This window comes from Bombina bombina, chromosome 4, assembly GCF_027579735.1.
Source record: "Bombina bombina isolate aBomBom1 chromosome 4, aBomBom1.pri, whole genome shotgun sequence".
NCBI classification, from domain to species: domain Eukaryota; kingdom Metazoa; phylum Chordata; class Amphibia; order Anura; family Bombinatoridae; genus Bombina; species Bombina bombina.
Window position 1 is genome coordinate 1,157,847,647 of NC_069502.1, and position 22,555 is coordinate 1,157,870,201.

At 41.5% G+C, this 22,555-nt stretch overlaps 1 protein-coding gene across 1 annotated transcript in view; it reads right to left on the reverse strand.

Annotated features, from left to right (window-relative positions):
• The window catches only part of ENAH (ENAH actin regulator), a gene marked incomplete in the record, with an annotated part of 421,876 nt that overhangs the window by 304,886 nt on the left and 94,435 nt on the right, over nt 1-22,555 (reverse strand). Inside the window, 1 exon segment of the mRNA XM_053712606.1 lies at nt 22,177-22,354. Coding sequence (XP_053568581.1) covers nt 22,177-22,354 — 178 coding nt within the window.

Sequence of the window (22,555 nt, forward strand, 5' to 3'; positions counted from 1 at the left end):
GGCATTCTGACGGGACGCCAACAGATCCAATTCTGGTGTGCCCCATAGCTGAATCAGCTGAGCAAATACCTCCGGATGGAGTTCCCACTCCCCCGGATGAAAAGTCTGACGACTTAGGAAATCCGCCTCCCAGTTCTCTACTCCTGGGATGTAGAATGCTGAGAGATGGCAAGAGTGATCCTCTGCCCATCAGATTATTTTGGTTACCTCCATCATCGCTAAAGAACTCCTTGTTCCTCCTTGATGATTGATATAATTGTGATGTTGTCATACTGAAACCTGATGAATTTGGCCGCAGCAAGCTGAGGCCATGCCTGAAGCGCATTGAATATCGCTCTCAGTTCTAGAATGTTTATCGGAAGAGAAGATTCCTCCTGAGACCATAAGCCCTGTGCTTTCAGGGAGTTCCATACTGCACCCCAGCCTAGCAGGCTGGCATCTGTCGTTACAATGAGCCACTCTGGCCTGCGGAAGTACATTCCCTGAGACAGGTGGTACTGAGACAACCACCAGAGAAGAGAATCTCTGGTCTCCTGGTCCAGATGCAGTTGAGGAGAAAAATCTGCATAATCCCCATTCCACTGTTGCAGTTGCAGAGGTCTGAGGTGTAGGCGGGCAAAAGGAACTATGTCCATTGCCGCTACCATGAATCCGATTACCCCCATACACTGAGCCACTGATGGCCGAGGAATGGAATGAAGAGCTCGGCAAGAGGTTAAGAGTTTTGATTTTCTGACCTCCGTCAGAAATATTTTCATTTCTACCATATCTATCAGAGTCCCTAGAAAGGAAACTCTTGTAAGAGGGAAGAGAGAACTCTTTTTCATGTTCACCTTCCACCCGTGAGATCTCAGAAAAGCCAACATGATGTCCGTGTGAGACTTGGCAAGCTGGAAAGACGACGCCTGAATCAAAATGTCGTCTAGATAAAGGCGCCACTGCTATGCCCTGTGGTCGTAGAACCACCAGAAGGGACCCTAGCACCTTTGTGAAAATTCTTGGAGCCGTGGCCAACCCGAAGGGAAGGGCCACAAACTGCTAATGCCTGAATAGAAAGGCGAATCTGAGAAATTGATGAGGATTTCTGTGAATAGGGATGTGTAGATACGCATCCTTTAAGTCCACGGTAGTCATATATATTGACCCTCCTGCATCAGAGGTAGAATAGTCCGAATAGTCTCCATCTTGAATGACGGAACTTTGAGGAACTTGTTTAGAATTTTGAGACCCAAGATTGGTCTGAAAGTTCCCTCTTTTTTGGGAACCACAAACAGGTAGTTTTGTGTAGAACCCTAGCCCCTGTTCCTCTTTGGGACTGGGCGGATCACCCCCATAGTATGTAAGTCTTCTACACGGCGTAAGAACGCCTCTCTCTTTGTCTGGTTTACAGACAGTCGAGAAATGTGAAATCTCCCCCTTGGAAGGGAGTCTGAATTCCAGAAGATATCCCTGGGACACAATTTCTAAAGCCCAGGGATCGTGAACATCTCTTGCCCAAGCCTGAGCGAAGAGAGAGAGTCTGCCCCCTACTAGATCCGGTCCCGGATCGTGGGCTACCCCTTCATGCTGTCTTAGAGGCAGCTGCAGGCTTCTTGGCCTGTTTACCCTTGTTCCAAGCCTGGTTAGGTCTCCAGACTGACTTGGATTGAGCAAAATTCCCCTCTTGCTTTGAAGCAGAGGAAGCTGAAGCGGGACCACTCTTAAAGTTCCGAAAGGAACGAAAATTATTTTGTTTGGTCCTCATCTTATTTGATCTATCCTGAGGAAGGGTATGACCTTTCCCTCCAGTGATGTCTGAAATAATCTCTTTCAGTTCAGGCCCGAATAGGGTCTTTCCTTTGAAAGGGATGTTCAAAAATCTAGATTTAGATGACACATCAGCAGACCAGGACTTAAGCCATAACGCCCTGCGTGCTAAAATGGCAAAACCTGAATTCTTTGCCGCTAATTTAGCCAGTTGAAATGCGGCATCAGTAATAAAAGAATTAGCCAACTTAAGGGCCTTAATTCTGTCCATAATCTCCTCTAATGGAGTCTCCATCTGAAGAGCCTCTTCTAGAGCCTCAAACCAGAAAGCAGCTGCGGTAGTTACAGGAACAATGTACGCAATAGGTTGGAGAGAAAAACCCTGATGAACAAAAATTTTCTTCAGGAGACCCTCTAATTTTTTATCCATATGATCTTTGAAAGCACAACTGTCTTCGATAGGTATAGTTGTATGCTTAGACAGAGTAGAAATAGCTCCCTCCACCTTAGGAACTGTTTGCCATGAGTCCCGCATGGTGTCAAATATGGGAAACATTTTCTTAAAAACAAGAGGGGGAGAGAACGGAATACCTGGTCTATCCCACTCCTTAGTAATAATATTCACAATCCTCTTAGGGACTGGAAAAACATCAGTGTAAACAGGAACCTCTAAGTATTTATCCATTTTACACAATTTCTCTGGAACCACTATAGGGTCACAATCATCTAGAGTCGCTAATACCTCCCTGAGCAATAAGCGGAGGTGTTAAAGCTTAAAATTAAAGGCCGTCATATCAGAATCTGTCTGAGGAAACGTCTTTCCTGAATCAGAAATTTCTCCCTCAGATAACAAATCCCTCACCCCTACTTCAGAGCATTGTGAGGGCATATCAGACACGGCTACTAAAGCGTCAGACGGCTCAACATTTTTACTAAACACAGAGCTGTCCTGCTTTCCTTGTAAACCAGGCAGTTTAGATAAAACCTCTGTGAGGGTTGTATTCATAACTGTGGCCATATCCTGTAAAGTAAAAGAATTTGACGTACTAGAGGTACTTGGCGTCACTTGTGCGGGCGTTACTGGTTGTGACACTTGGGGAGAGCTAGATGGCGAACCCTCATTTACTTCTGACTGAGAATCATCTATTTCTCTATTTTTAAGTGCTAATATATGTTCTTTATAGTTAATAGACATATCAGTACAATTGGGACACATACTAAGAGGGGGTTCCACAATGGCTTCCAAACATATTGAACAAGGATTTTCCTTGGTGTCAGACATGTTAAACAGGCTAGTAATGTAACAAGCAAGCTTGGAAAACACTGTAATCAAAGTAAATAACACTTAGAATTAAAACTGTACTGTGCCTTTTAGAGAAAAAAAGTTGCACAAATTCTGCAAAACAGTGTAAAAAAGCAGTAAACTTAACGAAATTTTTACAGAAGCATCATAAAGACTTAGTGACTTTGCACAGCTATGCAAATAAACAATTAACCCCTTAAAGGCAAAAAGGGATTGAAAAAAAGACTTTCAGCACCTTGCCATAGCTCTGCTGTGGCTCCTACCTGCCCTTCAGAACGATTTGTGGGGGAAAAAACTTCTTTTACAGCCCTCAAACACAGCAGGAACCTCAGGAGAAGCAGTTAGAAGTCTCTGAGGAAAAGAAACTGCGCAACTGAGGCGTGAAAATAGGCCCCTCCCACCTCACTCGATGTTTTGAGGCCTATCAAACAAACACCAGAGTGTCTCTTAATTAACCATGTGGGTTAAAAAAAAAAAAAAAAAACACAATGACCCCTTTAGTCCCTTCAAAAAACATTATAATTGCATCATTCACTGAATAAACAAAAAGGTTTTTTTTTTTTTTTTGTTTGTTTTGTTTTTAACAGTGTCACCAGTAACTAATGAGCCCTTCAAGCAAGCCGAAATTCCTATCAAAGAGTCTGAATACAGCTTACCCTTCCCTCATGGGAATAATGCCAGCCTTTTCTAGAATAAACACAGTCTGTCTAGAAAAATATAGACTGAACATACCTTATATGCAGCTTAGCATGCAAACCGTTCCCCCAACTGAAGTTTTTCCTGCACTCTTCAGCCCTTGTGAGAACAGCAGTGGATCTTAGTTACAAAGTGCTAAGATAATCATCCACCTTGCAGAAATCTTCACCCCTTTTCTGCCAGAGAGTAAACAGTACACACCGGTACTATTTAAAATAACAAACTTTTGCTTGAGAAAATAAAAACCTAACATTTTTGTCACCACACTCCTCTTGCCCTTCCTAGCAGTTAAGCAGGCAGAGAGAATGACTGGGGCGTGGAGCTAAGGGGGGAGCTATATAGGCCGCGCTGCTGTGGGTGCTCTCTCTGCTACTTCCTGTAGGGGAGGAGAATATCCCACAAGTAAGGATGAATCCGTGGACTCGATACATCTTACAAGAGAAAAAAAACTTATAGGCTACACTGAGTACTATCTCTGGGGGAAAGGAACCATATTGCTTCAATAGAAAGCACCAGAGGAACTCAGATGGTTCCCAACAATATACTTCAAATTACAAACGATTATTGATGTTATAATATTGCTGCTGCTATTAATAGCAATAATAATAATAATAATAACAACAATAAGAATTCTGTTCGTTCACCCTCCAAGTAAATATATTATTTTTATTGAGCATTTGACAAATATATATATATATATATAAATAAAAATATATATATATATATATTTGTCCATAGGAGGAGAAAAAGTGTCCATGGTGGTTGCTATATCAGTGATCTAGCTAGCACCATTTAGCCCAATATGAAGTAGGTGTGTTATGAGTATATATTTTTTTTTTTAATATGCACAGTTAATAATGATAAATAGGGTTAAAGGGACATAAAATCCATCTATATAATGTGTAGAATGTTGCAAGATCAGGTATCTGAAGTCTGGAGTATACAACATAATTTATGCTTACCTGATAAATTTATTTCTCTTGTAGTGTATCCAGTCCACGGATCATCCATTACTTATGGGATATTAACTCCTCCCCAACAGGAAGTGCAAGAGGATTCACCCAGCAGAGCTGCCATATAGCTCCTCCCCTAACTGCCATTACCAGTCATTCGACCGAAAACATGCAGAGAAAGGAAAACCATAGGGTGCAGTGGTGACTGTAGTTTAATGGAAAAATTACCTGCCTTAAAGTGACAGGGCGGGCCGTGGACTGGATACACTACAAGAGAAATAAATTTATCAGGTAAGCATAAATTATGTTTTCTCTTGTTAAGTGTATCCAGTCCACGGATCATCCATTACTTATGGGATACCAATACCAAAGCTAAAGTACACGGATGACGGGAGGGACAGGCAGGCTCTTTATACGGAAGGAACCACTGCCTGAAGAACCTTTCTCCCAAAAACAGCCTCCGAAGAAGCAAAAGTGTCAAATTTGTAAAATTTGGAAAAAGTATGAAGAGAAGACCAAGTTGCAGCCTTGCAAATCTGTTCAACAGAAGCCTCATTCTTAAAGGCCCAAGTGGAAGCCACAGCTCTAGTAGAATGTGCTGTAATTCTTTCAGGAGGCTGCTGTCCAGCAGTCTCATAGGCTAACCGTATTATGCTACAAAGCCAAAAGGAGAGAGAGGTAGCCGAAGCTTTTTGACCTCTCCTCTGACCAGAATAAACGACAAACAGGGAAGACGTTTGTCGAAAATCCTTAGTTGCCTGTAGATAAAATTTCAGGGCACGGACTACATCTAGATTGTGTAGCAGACGTTCCTTTTTCGAAGAAGGATTAGGACACAAAGATGGAACCACAATCTCTTGATTGATATTCCTGTTAGTGACCACCTTAGGTAGGAACCCAGGTTTAGTACGCAGAACTACCTTGTCTGAATGAAAAATCAGATAAGGAGAATCACAATGTAAGGCAGATAACTCAGAGACTCTTCGAGCCGAGGAAATCGCCATTAAAAACAGAACTTTCCAAGATAACAACTTGATATCAATGGAATGAAGGGGTTCAAACGGAACCCCCTGTAAAACATTAAGAACTAAGTTCAAACTCCATGGTGGAGCAACAGTTCTAAACACAGGCTTGATCCTAGCTAAAGCCTGACAAAAAGCTTGAACGTCCGGAACTTCTGACAGACGTTTGTGTAAAAGAATGGACAGAGCTGAAATCTGTCCCTTTAAGGAACTAGCGGATAAACCCTTTTCTAAACCTTCTTGTAGAAAAGACAATATCCTCGGAATCCTAACCTTACTCCATGAGTAACTCTTGGATTCGCACCAATATAAGTATTTGCGCCATATCTTATGGTAAATCTTTCTGGTAACAGGCTTCCTAGCCTGTATTAAGGTATCAATAACTGACTCAGAAAAACCACGTTTTGATAAAATCAAGCGTTCAATTTCCAAGCAGTCAGCTTCAGAGAAATTAGATTTTGATGTTTGAAGGGACCCTGGATCAGAAGGTCCTGTTTCAGAGGTAGCGACCAAGGTGGACAGGATGACATGTCCACTAGATCTGCATACCAAGTCCTGCGTGGCCATGCAGGCGCTATTAGAATCACTGATGCTCTCTCCTGTTTGATTCTGGCAATCAATCGAGGAAGCATCGGGAAGGGTGGAAACACATAAGCCATCCCGAAGTTCCAAGGTGCTGTCAAAGCATCTATCAGAACCGCTCCCGGATCCCTGGATCTGGACCCGTAACGAGGAAGCTTGGCGTTCTGTCGAGACGCCATGAGATCTATCTCTGGTTTGCCCCAACGACGAAGTATTTGGGCAAAGACCTCCGGATGAAGTTCCCACTCCCCCGGATGAAAAGTCTGACGACTTAAGAAATCCGCCTCCCAGTTCTCCACTCCCGGGATGTGGATTGCTGACAGGTGGCAAGAGTGAGACTCTGCCCAGCGAATTATCTTTGATACTTCCATCATTGCTAGGGAGCTTCTTGTCCCTCCCTGATGGTTGATGTAAGCTACAGTCGTGATGTTGTCCGACTGAAACCTGATGAACCCCCGAGTTGTTAACTGGGGCCAAGCCAGAAGGGCATTGAGAACTGCTCTCAATTCCAGAATGTTTATTGGTAGGAGACTCTCCTCCTGATTCCATTGTCCCTGAGCCTTCAGAGAATTCCAGACAGCGCCCCAACCTAGTAGGCTGGCGTCTGTTGTTACAATTGTCCAGTCCGGCCTGCTGAATGGCATCCCCCTGGACAGATGTGGCCGAGAAAGCCACCATAGAAGAGAATTTCTGGTCTCTTGATCCAGATTCAGAGTAGAGGACAAGTCTGAGTAATCCCCATTCCACTGACTTAGCATGCACAATTGCAGCGGTCTGAGATGTAGGCGTGCAAAGGGTACTATGTCCATTGCTGCTACCATTAAGCCGATCACCTCCATGCATTGAGCTACTGACGGGTGTTGAATGGAATGAAGGACACGGCATGCATTTTGAAGCTTTGTTAACCTGTCTTCTGTCAGGTAAATCTTCATTTCTACAGAATCTATAAGAGTCCCAAGAAGGGAACTCTTGTGAGTGGAAAGAGAGAACTCTTCTTTTCGTTCACCTTCCATCCATGCGACCTTAGAAATGCCAGTACTAACTCTGTATGAGACTTGGCAGTTTGAAAGCTTGAAGCTTGTATCAGAATGTCGTCTAGGTACGGAGCTACCGCAATTCCTCGCGGTCTTAGTACCGCCAGAAGAGCACCCAGAACCTTTGTGAAGATTCTCGGAGCCGTAGCCAATCCGAATGGAAGAGCTACAAACTGGTAATGCCTGTCTAGAAAGGCAAACCTTAGATACCGGTAATGATCTTTGTGAATCGGTATGTGAAGGTAAGCATCCTTTAAATCCACTGTGGTCATGTACTGACCCTTTTGGATCATGGGTAAAATTTTCCGAATAGTCTCCATTTTGAACGATGGAACTCTTAGGAATTTGTTTAGGATCTTTAAATCCAGGATTGGCCTGAAAGTTCCCTCTTTTTTGGGAACCACAGATTTGAGTAAAACCCTTGTCCCTGTTCCGACCGTGGAACTGGATAGATTACTCCCATCAATAAAAGCTCTTGTACGCAGCGTAGAAACGCCTCTTTCTTTATTTGGTTTGTTGACAACCTTGACAGATGAAATCTCTCTCTTGGGGGAGAGTATTTGAAGTCCAGAAGGTATCCCTGAGATATTATCTCTAGCGCCCAGGGATCCTGGACATCTCTTGCCCAAGCCTGGGCGAAGAGAGAAAGTCTGCCCCCCACTAGATCCGTTCCCGGATCGGGGGCCCTCAATTCATGCTGTTTTAGGGGCACCAGCAGGTTTCCTGGCCTGCTTGCCCTTGTTCCAGGACTGGTTAGGTCTCCAGCCTTGTCTGTAGCGAGCAACAGATCCTTCTTGTTTTGGAGCAGAGGAAGTTGATGCTGCTCCTGCTTTGAAATTCCGAAAGGAACGAAAATTAGATTGTCTAGCCTTAGGTTTGGCTCTGTCTTGAGGCAGGGCATGGCCTTTACCTCCTGTAATGTCAGCGATAATTTCTTTCAATCCGGGCCCGAATAAGGTCTGCCCTTTGAAAGGTATATTAAGTAATTTAGACTTAGAAGTAACGTCAGCTGACCAGGATTTTAGCCACAGTGCTCAGCGCGCCTGAATGGCGAATCCGGAATTCTTAGCCGTAAGCTTAGTTAAATGTACTACGGCATCTGAAATAAATGAGTTAGCCAACTTAAGATCTTTAAGCCTGTGTGTAATCTCATCTAATGGAGCTGATTCAAGTGTCCCTTCCAGAGACTCAAACCAAAATGCTGCTGCAGCCGTGACAGGCGCAATGCATGCAAGGGGTTGCAATATAAAACCTTGTTGAACAAACATTTTCTTAAGGAAACCCTCTAACTTTTTATCCATTGGATCTGAAAAGGCACAGCTATCCTCCACCGGGATAGTGGTACGCTTAGCTAAAGTAGAAACTGCTCCCTCCACCTTAGGGATCGTTTGCCATAAGTCCCGTGTGGTGGTGTCTATTGGAAACATCTTTCTAAATATCGGAGGGGGTGAGAACGGCACACCGGGTCTATCCCACTCCTTAGTAACAATTTCAGTAAGTCTCTTAGGTATAGGAAAAACGTCAGTACTCGACGGTACCGCAAAATATTTATCCAACCTACACATTTTTTCTGGTATTGCAACTGTGTTACAATCATTCAGAGCCGCTAACACCTCCCCTAGTAATACACGGAGGTTTTCCAGCTTAAATTTAAAATTTGAAATATCTGAATCCAATCTGTTTGGATCAGAACCGTCAGCCGCAGAATGAAGCTCTCCGTCCTCATGTTCTGCAAGTTGTGACGCAGTATCTGACATGGCCCTAACATTATCAGCGCACTCTGTTCTCACCCCAGAGTGATCACGCTTACCTCTTAGTTCTGGTAATTTAGCCAAAACTTCAGTCATAACAGTAGCCATATCCTGTAATGTGATTTGTAATGGCCGCCCAGATGTACTCGGCGCCACAATATCACGCACCCCCCGAGCGGGAGATGCAGGTACTGACACGTGAGGCGAGTTAGTCGGCATAACTCTCCCCTCGTTGTTTGGTGAAATGTGTTCAATTTGTACAGATTGACTTTTATTTAAAGTAGCATCAATACAGTTAGTACATAAATTTCTATTGGGCTCCACTTTGGCATTAGCACATATAGCACAGATGTCTTCCTCTGAATCAGACATGTTTAACACACTAGCAAATAAACTAGCAACTTGGAAATACTTTTCAAGTAATTTACTATAATATGAAAACGTACTGTGCCTATAAGAAGCACAGAAAGAGTTATGACAGTTGAAAGTTAATAAACTGAAAGGTTATAGCATCAAATCTTTGTAAAAAAAAACAATTTTAGCAAAGGCTTGTTCCCATTAGCGAAGGATAACTAACCCTGATAGCAGAAAAAAAAGTTACAGAAATAAACGTTTTTTATCACAGTCAACTACAATCTCACAGCTCTGCTGTGAATGATTACCTCCCTCAAAACAAGTTTTGAAGACCCCTGAGTTCTGTAGAGATGAACCGGATCATGCAGGAAATACAATGAGCTTCTGACTGAATTTTTTGACCTCCCCCTCACACACAACAGTGAGAGAGATCAGTAAACTGTCATAAATTAAATAAAACAACTGCCAAGTGGAAAAAATAATGCCCAAAACATTTTATTCACCCAGTACATCAGAAAATGAAACGATTTTACATGCCAGCAAAAAACGTTTAACATAAATTAAGTGTTATTAAAGAGCCTGTTGCCAGTCCCTGCAAAATAGGCTAAAGTCTTATGCACACAGTATAATTCCAGTGAAGTGCCATTCCCCAGAATACTGAAGTGTAAAATATACATACATGACAGCCTGATACCAGTTGCTGCTACTGCATTTAAGGCTGAGTTTACATTATATCGGTATGGCAGAATTTTCTCATCAATTCCATTGTCAGAAAATAATAAGCTGCTACATACCTCTTTGCAGATTAATCTGCCCGCTGTCCCCTGATCTGAAGTTTACCTCTCCTCAGATGGCCGAGAAACAGCAATATGATCTTAACTACGCCGGCTAAAATCATAGTAAAAACTCAGGTAGATTCTTCTTCAAATTCTACCAGAGAAGGAATAACACACTCCGGTGCTATTATAAAATAACAAACTTTTGATTGAAGGTATAAAACTAAATATAATCACCATAGTCCTCTCACACATCCTATCTAGTCGTTGGGTGCAAGAGAATGACTGGTAATGGCAGTTAGGGGAGGAGCTATATGGCAGCTCTGCTGGGTGAATCCTCTTGCACTTCCTGTTGGGGAGGAGTTAATATCCCATAAGTAATGGATGATCCGTGGACTGGATACACTTAACAAGAGAAACTTCCATTTTCTGCAGGAGATGAGGGGAAAAGCCTGAAAATCTATAAAAGGTGCTTTCTTTTACTCTGTTAAAGGGACATAATACTCAAATGCTAAATCACTTGAAACTGATGCAGTATAACTGTAAAAAGCTGACAGGAAAATATCACCTGAGCATCTCTATATAAAAAAGGAAGATATTTTGTCTCACAATTTCCTCAGCTCAGCAGAGTAAGTTCTGTGTAAAAAGTTATACTTCACCTGCTCCCAGCTGCAGGTAAAAAAAAAAAAAAAAAAATGAAGAAATTAACAGCAGCCAATCAGCATCATCAGTGCTGAGGTCATGAACTCTTACTGTGATCTCATGAGATTTGACTTAACTCTCATGAGATTTCATAGTAAGCTTCCTTTACCTGAATGGTGAAATAATATGAGAGTTCACAAGGCTCATCCCCTAAGATGTCCCAGGACAGACGCACTAAAATGCAGCTTAGAAATATTTTACAATGGGATGTGGCTACTGAGGAACTTTTGAGGTAAAATATCTTTCTTTTTTACATAGAGATGTTCAGGAGATATTTTCTAGTTAGCATTTTACAGCTATACTGCATCACTTTCAAGTGTTTAAATATTTGGGTATTATGGCCCTTTAACCTCATGTCTTTACCAGACTTTTGTATTCCAAAACATATAGGAATTGATTAGAACAGTAGCAATGTAATTGCATTAACATAACACATGAGGGCAGCATTAGAGCTAAAGTCAGAACTGCAAGCAATACTTCCAATTGAGGAGTTTCTTACTTTTAACTTGCTCTTAAAGAAACAGTAATCACCTTGAGATTTTAGTAGTTTAGTTATATGTAGCCAAACAACTATGCAATATACTTTTATTATTTATTTTGCTCCCTTTTCTATTTCTCAAAACTGGAAATCGACCCTGACTTCTTAATTCTGTCACTGCTATATAGCTCTCCCTAATTGTCTTTAGCAGACAAGAACTGCAAAACAATGCACTTTATACTTAAAATATGAACACGACTAGCCTAGTAAGTTGCAGGGCAGACTAAAGTCTGGATTGCCTGCTCCAAATAAGGCAAGAGGTAAGTAAAGTTTGGCTTCTAAAAAAACAACTAGAGCAAACAAGATGTTAATTTAATTGTAAATGTTTAGACTTGGCTGATATTCTAGAGAAAAACATAAGTGTCTTGTAATTAGATGGTGTTTACTGTCCCTTCAAGTTGTCCTCAAAATCCGCTAGTCTAATATATACAGAATTCAGCATTACTGCACGGAAAATTAGTGTTTTTGACCCTTAGTAAAACATGCTTACCTAATAGAAACAGAAGCTCTAAATGAAACTATTTAGACCCGAGTGGGTTTACCTTGACTCACTGGGTGTTTGGAACTGACTAACCACTGAGTCTGATACCTCTCCCCCACCAGAGGCAGAACAGAGTCTTGCTATTAGCCAATCCACTCTCTCCTGCTTCCAACTCAGCAGCTGTGAGATGCTCAGCTACACGGATAGTTCAGCTGAGCAGAGGTGTTTGAGCTGCTTGAAGGGGAAAAAAAACAAAAACCCGGAGCTGTTGGGTGGAAGTCTACTGCATTCGGCTACTTGTGGCCATGAGTGGAAGCCTAGATAACATTGTGGTGCACAACTATTTAATACTTAAAAGGGACACTCAAGTCAAAATAAACTTACGATTCAGATAGAGCAGCAGTTTTAGGACACTTTCCAATGTACTTCTATTATCACATTTTGCAGTCTTTTTATACTCACACTTCCTGGGGAACAAGATCCTACTGAGCATGTGCACAAGCTCACAGGGTATACGTATACTAGTCTGTGATTGGCTGATGTCTGTCACATGATAGAGGGGGAGGGAAATTGGGAGAAAAATATACATTTGTCAGAAACAAAATCTACTGCTCATTTGAAATTCAGAGACACTACTGCACTTCACTGGGGCTTGTTGCTGACAGTAATAACAGAACAATGCTCCCTACTATGGAGCGGTGAACCCTGCGTTTTTGGTGACATCTGATTACCCCCCCTGTGGTTTGTTGCTTCATAGTTGGTAAGAGGGTGTTTGCCCAATGCTGAACATTTATGACCACCTATCTCATACTAATCTACACCACAGCTGCTTTCATTACTTGGAATTCAATGATGCCTACTTCCTCAGCACTGAGGGACGTCCATCCTGTTAATTATTCTTGGTATAAATAGTTACTGGTCTACTTTTCTCCTCTTTATACAAGGGACACAGACTCTTGCCTCATATCAAAGTACATAGAGCATGTGTGACTCAGCTGGAAGAAATTGACAGCCAAGGTGACACATTGTGACCGTCTTATTTTCCCTTTACCTGCTCTATTCCAAGGGCATGTTTATACATTGCTATAATGCGAGTGCCCTTTCTGAAGGTTTAATCATTGTTCATCATTCATGGTCAAACAACGGTTTCCTAGCTTGCGTGTTTAGCTTCTCTTCATTTTATTGTCCTGTTAACTTACATTTTGAAACTCAGGAGGGTTACTGTGTAAGTGTATATTTGCCTTTGTTTTATATTAAATTCTACGAACTAGCCAACACTGATAACCTCAGTGCTTCCATATATCTATATACATGAAGAAAAAGATCAAACTGGGTCCTTAATTCTTTGCCAAACAACGGTTTATTCTGTGCTGGACATACAGATTACAGGTACATTCCCAACGATCTATATAGATATCTATACCCCAAAGACAATTCCATAGACTTCTTCAATCCAATAAATATATAGGCACTGGTTTTCACTAGCTCTTGCTTCGTGTAACTCTGTAGGCCCTTCCCTTTTTGTATTTATAGCTCTTCAGTTAACTTCTCATGAGTAACGATTTACCTTATGGAAAGATACTCAGGATTTAGTAAAGTGTCCTCTAAATCTGGAGATAATGCACACAAAAATGGCCATGACACACCATCTGCTCCCCTGTTAGGAACAGGGCATGATAGACCCTGAAGAGACACAATAGATAATTTAACAGGTGAGATTAAACAATTTCCTGCTGAGGTAGAGGAAAGAATCTCAGGCTTGGAAGATTCTAGCACAACTTGTAAAAAAGTTGAGGGGTTGGAACAACAAAATCACCTTTTACATGAACGCCTTAAAGGGATCATTATGCACTCATTTTTTCTTTGCATAAATGTTTTGTAGATGATCTATTTATAAATCTATTTCTAAAGTTTTTTTTTACAAAAATTTATAGTTTCCAGCTACCTTTTCAAGAAAGCTAAACTGAGAGCTTCTAAGTAAGTTTTTAAACAGTTTTATACTGGATTTTTATATCAATATCTGTGCATCTTATTCTTTATAGTAGTGTCTATTACATGCAGTTATATGAAAAACAGAATTTATGTTTACCTGATAAATTACTTTCTCCAACGGTGTGTCCGGTCCACGGCGTCATCCTTACTTGTGGGATATTCTCTTCCCCAACAGGAAATGGCAAAGAGCCCAGCAAAGCTGGTCACATGATCCCTCCTAGGCTCCGCCTACCCCAGTCATTCGACCGACGTTAAGGAGGAATATTTGCATAGGAGAAACCATATGTTACCGTGGTGACTGTAGTTAAAGAAAATAAATTATCAGACCTGATTAAAAAAACCAGGGCGGGCCGTGGACCGGACACACCGTTGGAGAAAGTAATTTATCAGGTAAACATAAATTCTGTTTTCTCCAACATAGGTGTGTCCGGTCCACGGCGTCATCCTTACTTGTGGGAACCAATACCAAAGCTTTAGGACACGGATGAAGGGAGGGAGCAAATCAGGTCACCTAAATGGAAGGCACCACGGCTTGCAAAACCTTTCTCCCAAAAATAGCCTCAGAAGAAGCAAAAGTATCAAATTTGTAAAATTTAGAAAAAGTGTGCAGTGAAGACCAAGTCGCTGCCTTACATATCTGATCAACAGAAGCCTCGTTCTTGAAGGCCCATGTGGAAGCCACAGCCCTAGTGGAGTGAGCTGTGATTCTTTCAGGAGACTGCCGTCCGGCAGTCTCATAAGCCAATCGGATAATGCTTTTAATCCAGAAGGAGAGAGAGGTAGAAGTTGCTTTTTGACCTCTCCGTTTACCAGAATAAACAACAAACAAAGACAAAGTTTGTCTGAAATCCTTAGTAGCTGCTAAGTAAAATTTGAGAGCACGAACTACATCCAAGTTGTGCAACAAACGTTCCTTCTTTGAAACTGGATTAGGACACAAAGAAGGCACAACTATCTCCTGGTTAATGTTTTTGTTAGAAACAACTTTTGGAAGAAAACCAGGTTTAGAACGCAAAACCACCTTATCTGCATGGAACACCAGATAAGGAGAAGAACACTGCAGAGCAGATAATTCTGAAACTCTTCTAGCAGAAGAAATTGCAACCAAAAACAAAACTTTCCAAGATAATAACTTAATATCAACGGAATGTAAGGGTTCAAACGGAACCCCCTGAAGAACTGAAAGAACTAGGTTGAGACTCCAAGGAGGAGTCAAAATTTTGTAAACAGGCTTGATTCTAACCAGAGCCTGAACAAAGGCTAGAACATCTGGCACAGCTGCCAGCTTTTTGTGAAGTAACACAGACAAGGCAGAAATCTGTCCCATCAAGGAACTTGCAGATAATCCTTTTTCCAATCCTTCTCGAAGGAAGGATAGACTCTTAGGAATCTTAACCTTGTCCCAAGGGAATCCTGCAGATTCACACCAACAGATATACCAAATAATGTGGTAATTTTTCTGGTTACAGGCTTTCAGGCCTGAACAAGAGTATTAATAACAGAATCTGAGAACCCTCGCTTTGATAAGATCAAGCGTTCAATCTCCAAGCAGTCAGCTGGAGTGGGTCGAACGGACCTAGAACAAGAAGGTCTCGTCTCAAAGGTAGCTTCCATGGTGGAGCCGATGACATATTCACCAGATCTGCATACCAAGTCCTGCGTGGCCACGCAGGAGCTATCAAAATCACCGACGCCCTCTCCTGATTGATCCTGGCTACCAGCCTGGGGATGAGAGGAAACGGCGGGAACACATAAGCTAGTTTGAAGGTCCAAGGTGCTACTAGTGCATCCACTAGAGCCGCCTTGGGATCCCTGGATCTGTACCCGTAGTAAGGAACTCTGAAGTTCTGACGAGAGGCCATCAGATCCATGTCTGGAATGCCCCACGGTTGAGTGACTTGGGCAAAGATTTCCGGATGGAGTTCCCACTCCCCCGGATGCAATGTCTGACGACTCAGAAAATCCGCTTCCCAATTTTCCACTCCTGGGATGTGGATAGCAGACAGGTGGCAGGAGTGAGACTCCGCCCATAGAATGATTTTGGTCACTTCTTCCATCGCTAGGGAACTCCTTGTTCCCCCCTGATGGTTGATGTATGAACTTGGCCCTCGCTAACTGAGGCCAAGCTTTGAGAGCATTGAATATCGCTCTCAGTTCCAGAATATTTATCGGTAGAAGAGATTCTACCCGAGACCAAAGACCCTGAGCTTTCAGGGATCCCCAGACCGCGCCCCAGCCCATCAGACTGGCGTCGGTCGTGACAATGACCCACTCTGGTCTGCGGAAGGTCATCCCTTGTGACAGGTTGTCCAGGGACAGCCACCAACGGAAAGAGTCTCTGGTCCTCTGATTTACTTGTATCTTCGGAGACAAGTCTGAATAGTCCCCATTCCACTGACTGAGCATGAACAGTTGTAATGGTCTTAGATGAATGCGCACAAAAGGAACTATGTCCATTGCCGCTACCATCAAACCTATCACTTCCATGCACTGCGCTATGGAAGGAAGAGGAACGGAATGAAGTATCCGACAAGAGTCTAGAAGTTTTGTTTTTCTGGCTTCTGTCAGAAAAATCCTCATTTCTAAGGAGTCTATTATAGTTCCCAAGAAGGGAACCCTCGTTGACGGAGATAGAGAACTCTTTTCCACGTTCACTTTCCATCCGTGAGATCTGAGAAAGGCCAGGACAATGTCCGTGTGAGCCTTTACTTGAGGAAGGGACGACGCTCGAATCAGAATGTCGTCCAAGTAAGGTACTACAGCAATGCCCCTTGGTCTTAGCACCGCCAGAAGGGACCCTAGTACCTATGAGAAAATCCTTGAATCCACCTTGGTCATGAATTGACCTTCCTGGATGGAAGGAAGAAGTGTTCGAATGGTTTCCATCTTGAACGATGGAACCTTGAGAAACTTGTTCAAGATCTTGAGATCTAAGATTGGTCTGAACGTTCCCTCTTTTTTGGGAACTATGAACAGATTGGAGTAGAACCCCATCCCTTGTTCTCCTAATGGAACAGGATGAATCACTCCCATTTTTAGCAGGTCTTCTACCCAATGTAAGAATGCCTGTCTTCTTATGTGGTCTGAAGACAACTGAGACCTGTGGAACCTCCCCCTTGGAGGAAGCCCCTTGAACCCCAGAGAATAACCTTGGGAGACTATTTCTAACGCCCAATGATCCAGAACATCTCTTGCCCCAGCCTGAGCGAAGAGAGAGAGTCTGCCCCCCACCAGATCCGGTCCCGGATCGGGGGCCCGCATTTCATGCTGTCTTGGTAGCAGTGGCAGGTTTCCTGGCCTGCTTTCCTTTGTTCCAGCCTTGCATAGGTCTCCAGGCTGGATAGGCTTGAGAAGTATTACCTTCCTGCTTAGAGGACGTAGCCCTTGGGGCTGATCCGTTTCTGCGAAAGGGACGAAACTTAGGTTTATTTTTGGTCTTGAAAAGACCTATCCTGAGGAAGGGCGTGGCCCTTGCCCCCAGTGATATCAGAGATAATCTCTTTCAAGTCAGGGCCAAAGAGTGTTTTCCCCTTGAAAGGAATGTCAAGCAATTTGTTCTTGGAAGACGCATCCGCTGCCCAAGATTTTAACCAAAGCGCTCTGCGCCACAATAGCAAACCCAGAATTTTTTCGCCGCTAACCTAGCCAATTGCAAGGTGGCGTCTAGGGTGAAAGAATTAGCCAATTAAGAGCACGAATTCTGTCCATAATCTCCTCATAAGAAGAAGAATTACTAATAATCGCCTTTCCTAGCTCATCAAACTAGAAACACGCGGCTGCAGTGACAGGGACAATGCATGCAATTGGTTGTAGAAGGGAACCTTGCTGAACAAACATCTTTAGCAGACCTAATTTTTTATCCATAGGATCTTGGAAAGCACAACTATCTTCTATGGGTATAGTGGCGCGCTTGTGTAGAGTAGAAACCGCCCCCTCGACCTTGGGGACTGTCTGCCATCAGTCCTTTCTGGGGTCGACTATAGGAAAACAATTTTATAAATATGGGGGGAGGTACTAAAGGTATACCGGGCCTGTCCCATTCTTTACTAACAATGTACGCCACCCGCTTGGATATAGGAAAAGCTTCGGGGGGCCCCGGGGCCTCTAAGAACTTTTCCATTTTACATAGTGGTTCTGGAATGACCAGATAATCACAATCATCCAAATTGGATAACACCTCCTTAAGCAGAGCGCGGAGATGTTCCAACTTAAATTTAAAAGTAATCACATCAGGTTCAGCTTGTTGAGAAATGTTTCCTGAATCTGAAATTTCTCCCTCAGACAAAACCTCCCTGGCCCCCTCAGACTGGTGTAGGGGCCCTTCAGAAACCATATCATCAGCGTTCTCATGCTCTACAGAATTTTCTAAAACAGAGCAGTCGCGCTTTCGCTGATAAGCGGGCATATTGGCTAAAATGTTTATGATAGAATTATCCATTACAGCCGTTAAATGTTGCATAGTAAGGAGTATTGGCGCACTAGATGTACTAGGGGCCTCCTGTATGGGCAAGACTGGTGTAGACGAAGGAGGGGATGATGCAGTACCATGCTTACTCCCCTCACTTGAGGAATCATCTTGGGCATCATTTTTACTAAATTTTTTTATGACATAAAATACATATAGTTAAATGAGAAGGAACCTTGGTTTCCCCACAGTCAGAACACAATCTATCTGGTAGTTCAGACATGTTAAACAGGCATAAACTTGATAACAAAGCACAAAAAACGTTTTAAAATAAAACCGTTACTGTCACTTTAAATTTTAAACTAAACACACTTTATTACTGCAATTGCGAAAAAGTATGAAGGAATTGTTCAAAATTCACCAAAATTTCACCACAGTGTCTTAAAGCCTTAAAAGTATTGCACACCAAATTTGGAAGCTTTAACCCTTAAAATAACGGAACCGGAGCCGTTTTTATATTTAACCCCTTTACAGTCCCTGGAATCTGCTTTGCTGAGACCCAACCAAGCCCAAAGGGGAATACGATACCAAATGATGCCTTCAGAAAGACTTTTCTATGTATCAGAGCTCCACACACATGCAGCTGCATGCCATGCTGTCCTCAAAAACAAGTGCGCCATACCGGCGCGAAAATGAGGCTCTGACTATGATTAGGGAAAGCCCCTAAAGAATAAGGTGTCAAAAACAGTGCCTGCCGATATAATCATATCAAAATACCCAGAATAAATGATTCCTCAAGGCTAAATATGTGTTAATAATGAATCGATTTAGCCCAGAAAAAGTCTACAGTCTTCATAAGCCCTTGTGAAGCCCTTATTTACTATCTTAATAAACATGGCTTACCGGATCCCATAGGGAAAATGACAGCTTCCAGCATTACATCGTCTTGTTAGAATGTGTCATACCTCAAGCAGTAAGAGACTGCACACTGTTCCCCCAACTGAAGTTAATTGCTCTCAACAGTCCTGTGTGGAACAGCCATGGATTTTAGTTACGGTGCTAAAATCATTTTCCTCATACAAACAGAAATCTTCATCTCTTTTCTGTTTCTGAGTAAATAGTACATACCAGCACTATTTTAAAATAACAAACTCTTGATTGAATAATAAAAACTACAGTTAAACACTAAAAAACTCTAAGCCATCTCCGTGGAGATGTTGCCTGTACAACGGCAAAGAGAATGACTGGGGTAGGCGGAGCCTAGGAGGGATCATGTGACCAGCTTTGCTGGGCTCTTTGCCATTTCCTGTTGGGGAAGAGAATATCCCACAAGTAAGGATGACGCCGTGGACCGGACACACCTATGTTGGAGAAATGAGTGTATACTGTCCCTTTAAGGATCTGGAAACAGATTATAGGGTAATAACTTGCGCCTACTACGCCTCCCTGAATCAGTCAAAACTGCTGATCTCATTGTTTTTGTAGAGCAGATATTCACCTAAGGGTAGTGTAGAAAGAGCTCAAAGGGTGGGAACTGAACAGCCAGAAACGCGAGACTCTGCATCTCCCAGGCAGGTTATGATCAAATGTTTGCACTTCCAGACAAAAGTCATGATACTACCTGCATATAAAAACTCCCCACTGCAGAGTACGAAAATTATAGACAATTTTTTTTTTTTTTTTTTTTTTTTAATTATTCTGCAAAATTAATGAAAAGGCTCAGAGAATTTTTGTTCGGCCTTAAAAAAAAGATATTTCTAACACCTCCAGGCCCTATGCTTCCCTATGACAAGAATCTGATTAGGTAAACGATTGCAGAAGAATATATTGGTTTTGCAAGAGCTTGATCAGCTTTTTCCTGATATTCAGGTGTCATCCTATCTATAAAGGTATTGAGTATGATTGGAGGCAGATGTTAGTAGGGTTGCACCAATACTTACGCGCCAATACCAATTACCAATACTTTTTTTAATGTCAAGTGACAGTGTCCCAAGCACAATACAGACTAATGATTTAGGATAGCTTCTTTATAACTATGAAGAACTGTAACTCAAAAGACATTATGAAATAATAAGTTTTATTTGCTTGTTGGCACAAAGTTGAAAAAACGCAAAGACATTTCACAGAACACGGTTATAAATAAAAATATTACATTAAAATATATTCATAACAACAACAATAAATAACAAATGTAATATCACAACCAACAAAAAGTGCAATGAAGTAATGAAATATACCAGTGCACTGTTTAAACATGGGGAACAACACTATGAGCTAGCTTACATTTGACTGGTAAGCTTTACCAATGCTCTCATTTCATGTCCAACTCTATTAAAAAAAAAAAAAAGTACAGATTATGATACGATCTTATACACAATAATCTTGCACAAATGGCAAAGAAACAATACTCTACAATGGTAGTTGCAAACTACCAGTTTTTAACTTGCTCTTAAGAAAGATGTTTTAACATTGAAATGCGTTGAGCTGAGCTTAATAATAAAGCTTTGTTCGTTTTATATTAGACACATAGTGTCTTGTTTTTTCTTTGTTGCTGTGACATCGCTGGAATCCGGTTTTTACTGGAGTAAGTTACTAATTAATATATTACAATGTGACTTACTTTACCCTCATTGGAGCTTTTATTTTATCCTAGTCTTGGTTGAAATTTAAACAACAAGATAAATGTGTCTCCAACTCAGCTCCAGTTCGGCCGACAACCCAAAATATACGAGTATACTGCACATATAACATTTGGCTATAATACATCCGTCAAGCCCTTTTTCCTTTATTTGGTAGAGATATCTACACTGATTGGAATAGTTGCACTAAAGACCAGGGCCATCTGTAAACCATTCACGATCCAAGTCTATTAAAGTCTATTGAGTTGGAAATGTGAACAGAGCATTGGTAAAACTTACATATCAAATGTAATCTAAATCTAGTCCTATTATTATTTTTATAAGATGTGTGTTCATAGGAATTAACATAATTTTTCTATGAACACTCTTCCTGCAATTATATAAGCTAAGGATGATCCTCAGAGTACAGTATGTTTTGAGCATAATTGTGCAAGATAAGAACTAGCAGTATAACAGGTAATCTAGCAATTATAATATTTTTTCAAAAGTTAGTAGCAAGTTCTTTTTAAGGAACAGAAGCATCTCTGTATGTTCAGCTATAAGTCTGTTTCTTTTATCAGTAAGGATGTTTGACGCTAATCTGAACAGTCTTTCACACTACTGCATGGAGCAGAAAGATAATTTTGGGCCATTTTAGCCAGAGCTGGAAATCTCAGTTTATTAACTGCTCAGTACTTCAGGGGTTTGTCTGAACGAGGTACAGTGATCTCTCTTACAATAATACAATACAACAGCAATCTACTACTTTAAGAGAATGGCATGGCCCTTTGAGTACTTAGAACATATGTGACTCTTTAGTACTGCCTCCCCTTATCACTGGCTTCTCTACACACTCTACTTTAAAAGAGATAATGCAGTCAATATGATGTCTTTGCTTCATTACTGCCCTGAATAAACCATTTATTTACATACTTGCAGGGACAGTTGTCTTTTTCAGCCAGTGAGTATTACAAGGGAGTACAAAAAAAAAGACCAATATACATTTAACCAGCTTTTACTTCCATTTTTTTGCCACTTTACCAATCAAATGACAATATATTTTTAGGGTACAATAGCTATTTAATATTTGCTTATCCAGCTATGTATGAACTCAAACAGACCCTGACATTTAAAAATAAAGGAACAGTTACCGTTAAATAGGAACCCAAACCTGATTTTCATTATAAGGACATTACAGTCCGAAAGCTATAAAATATCCTTACCAGATTCCTGTGAGTTCAGCACTTCTAAGGCATGCATCATGGCGCTGGCAAAGACATTGGCATCCTCCTTGCTCCCAAAATTGAGGCCGTAAACTTGTCTTGCATCTCGCCACTGGTGAAAGGTCTGAGTAGCTTGATTATATTTCAGGCCTTTAGGGATGGCACAGTTTATCACCACCTACAACATGCAATAAATGGAGAGAAAAAACAAACAATTAAAACTAAAATAAAAAAAAAAAAATTGTTTTACACAGCCGTTTTCATCAGATTTCACATGAAGAAGAATTTATGGTTTTAAACTTTGAGACATAAAAATGCAAAGAGAAAATGCTGTAATGTTATGTGCTATTGGTTACTTACAAAACTATGTGCTTAACTC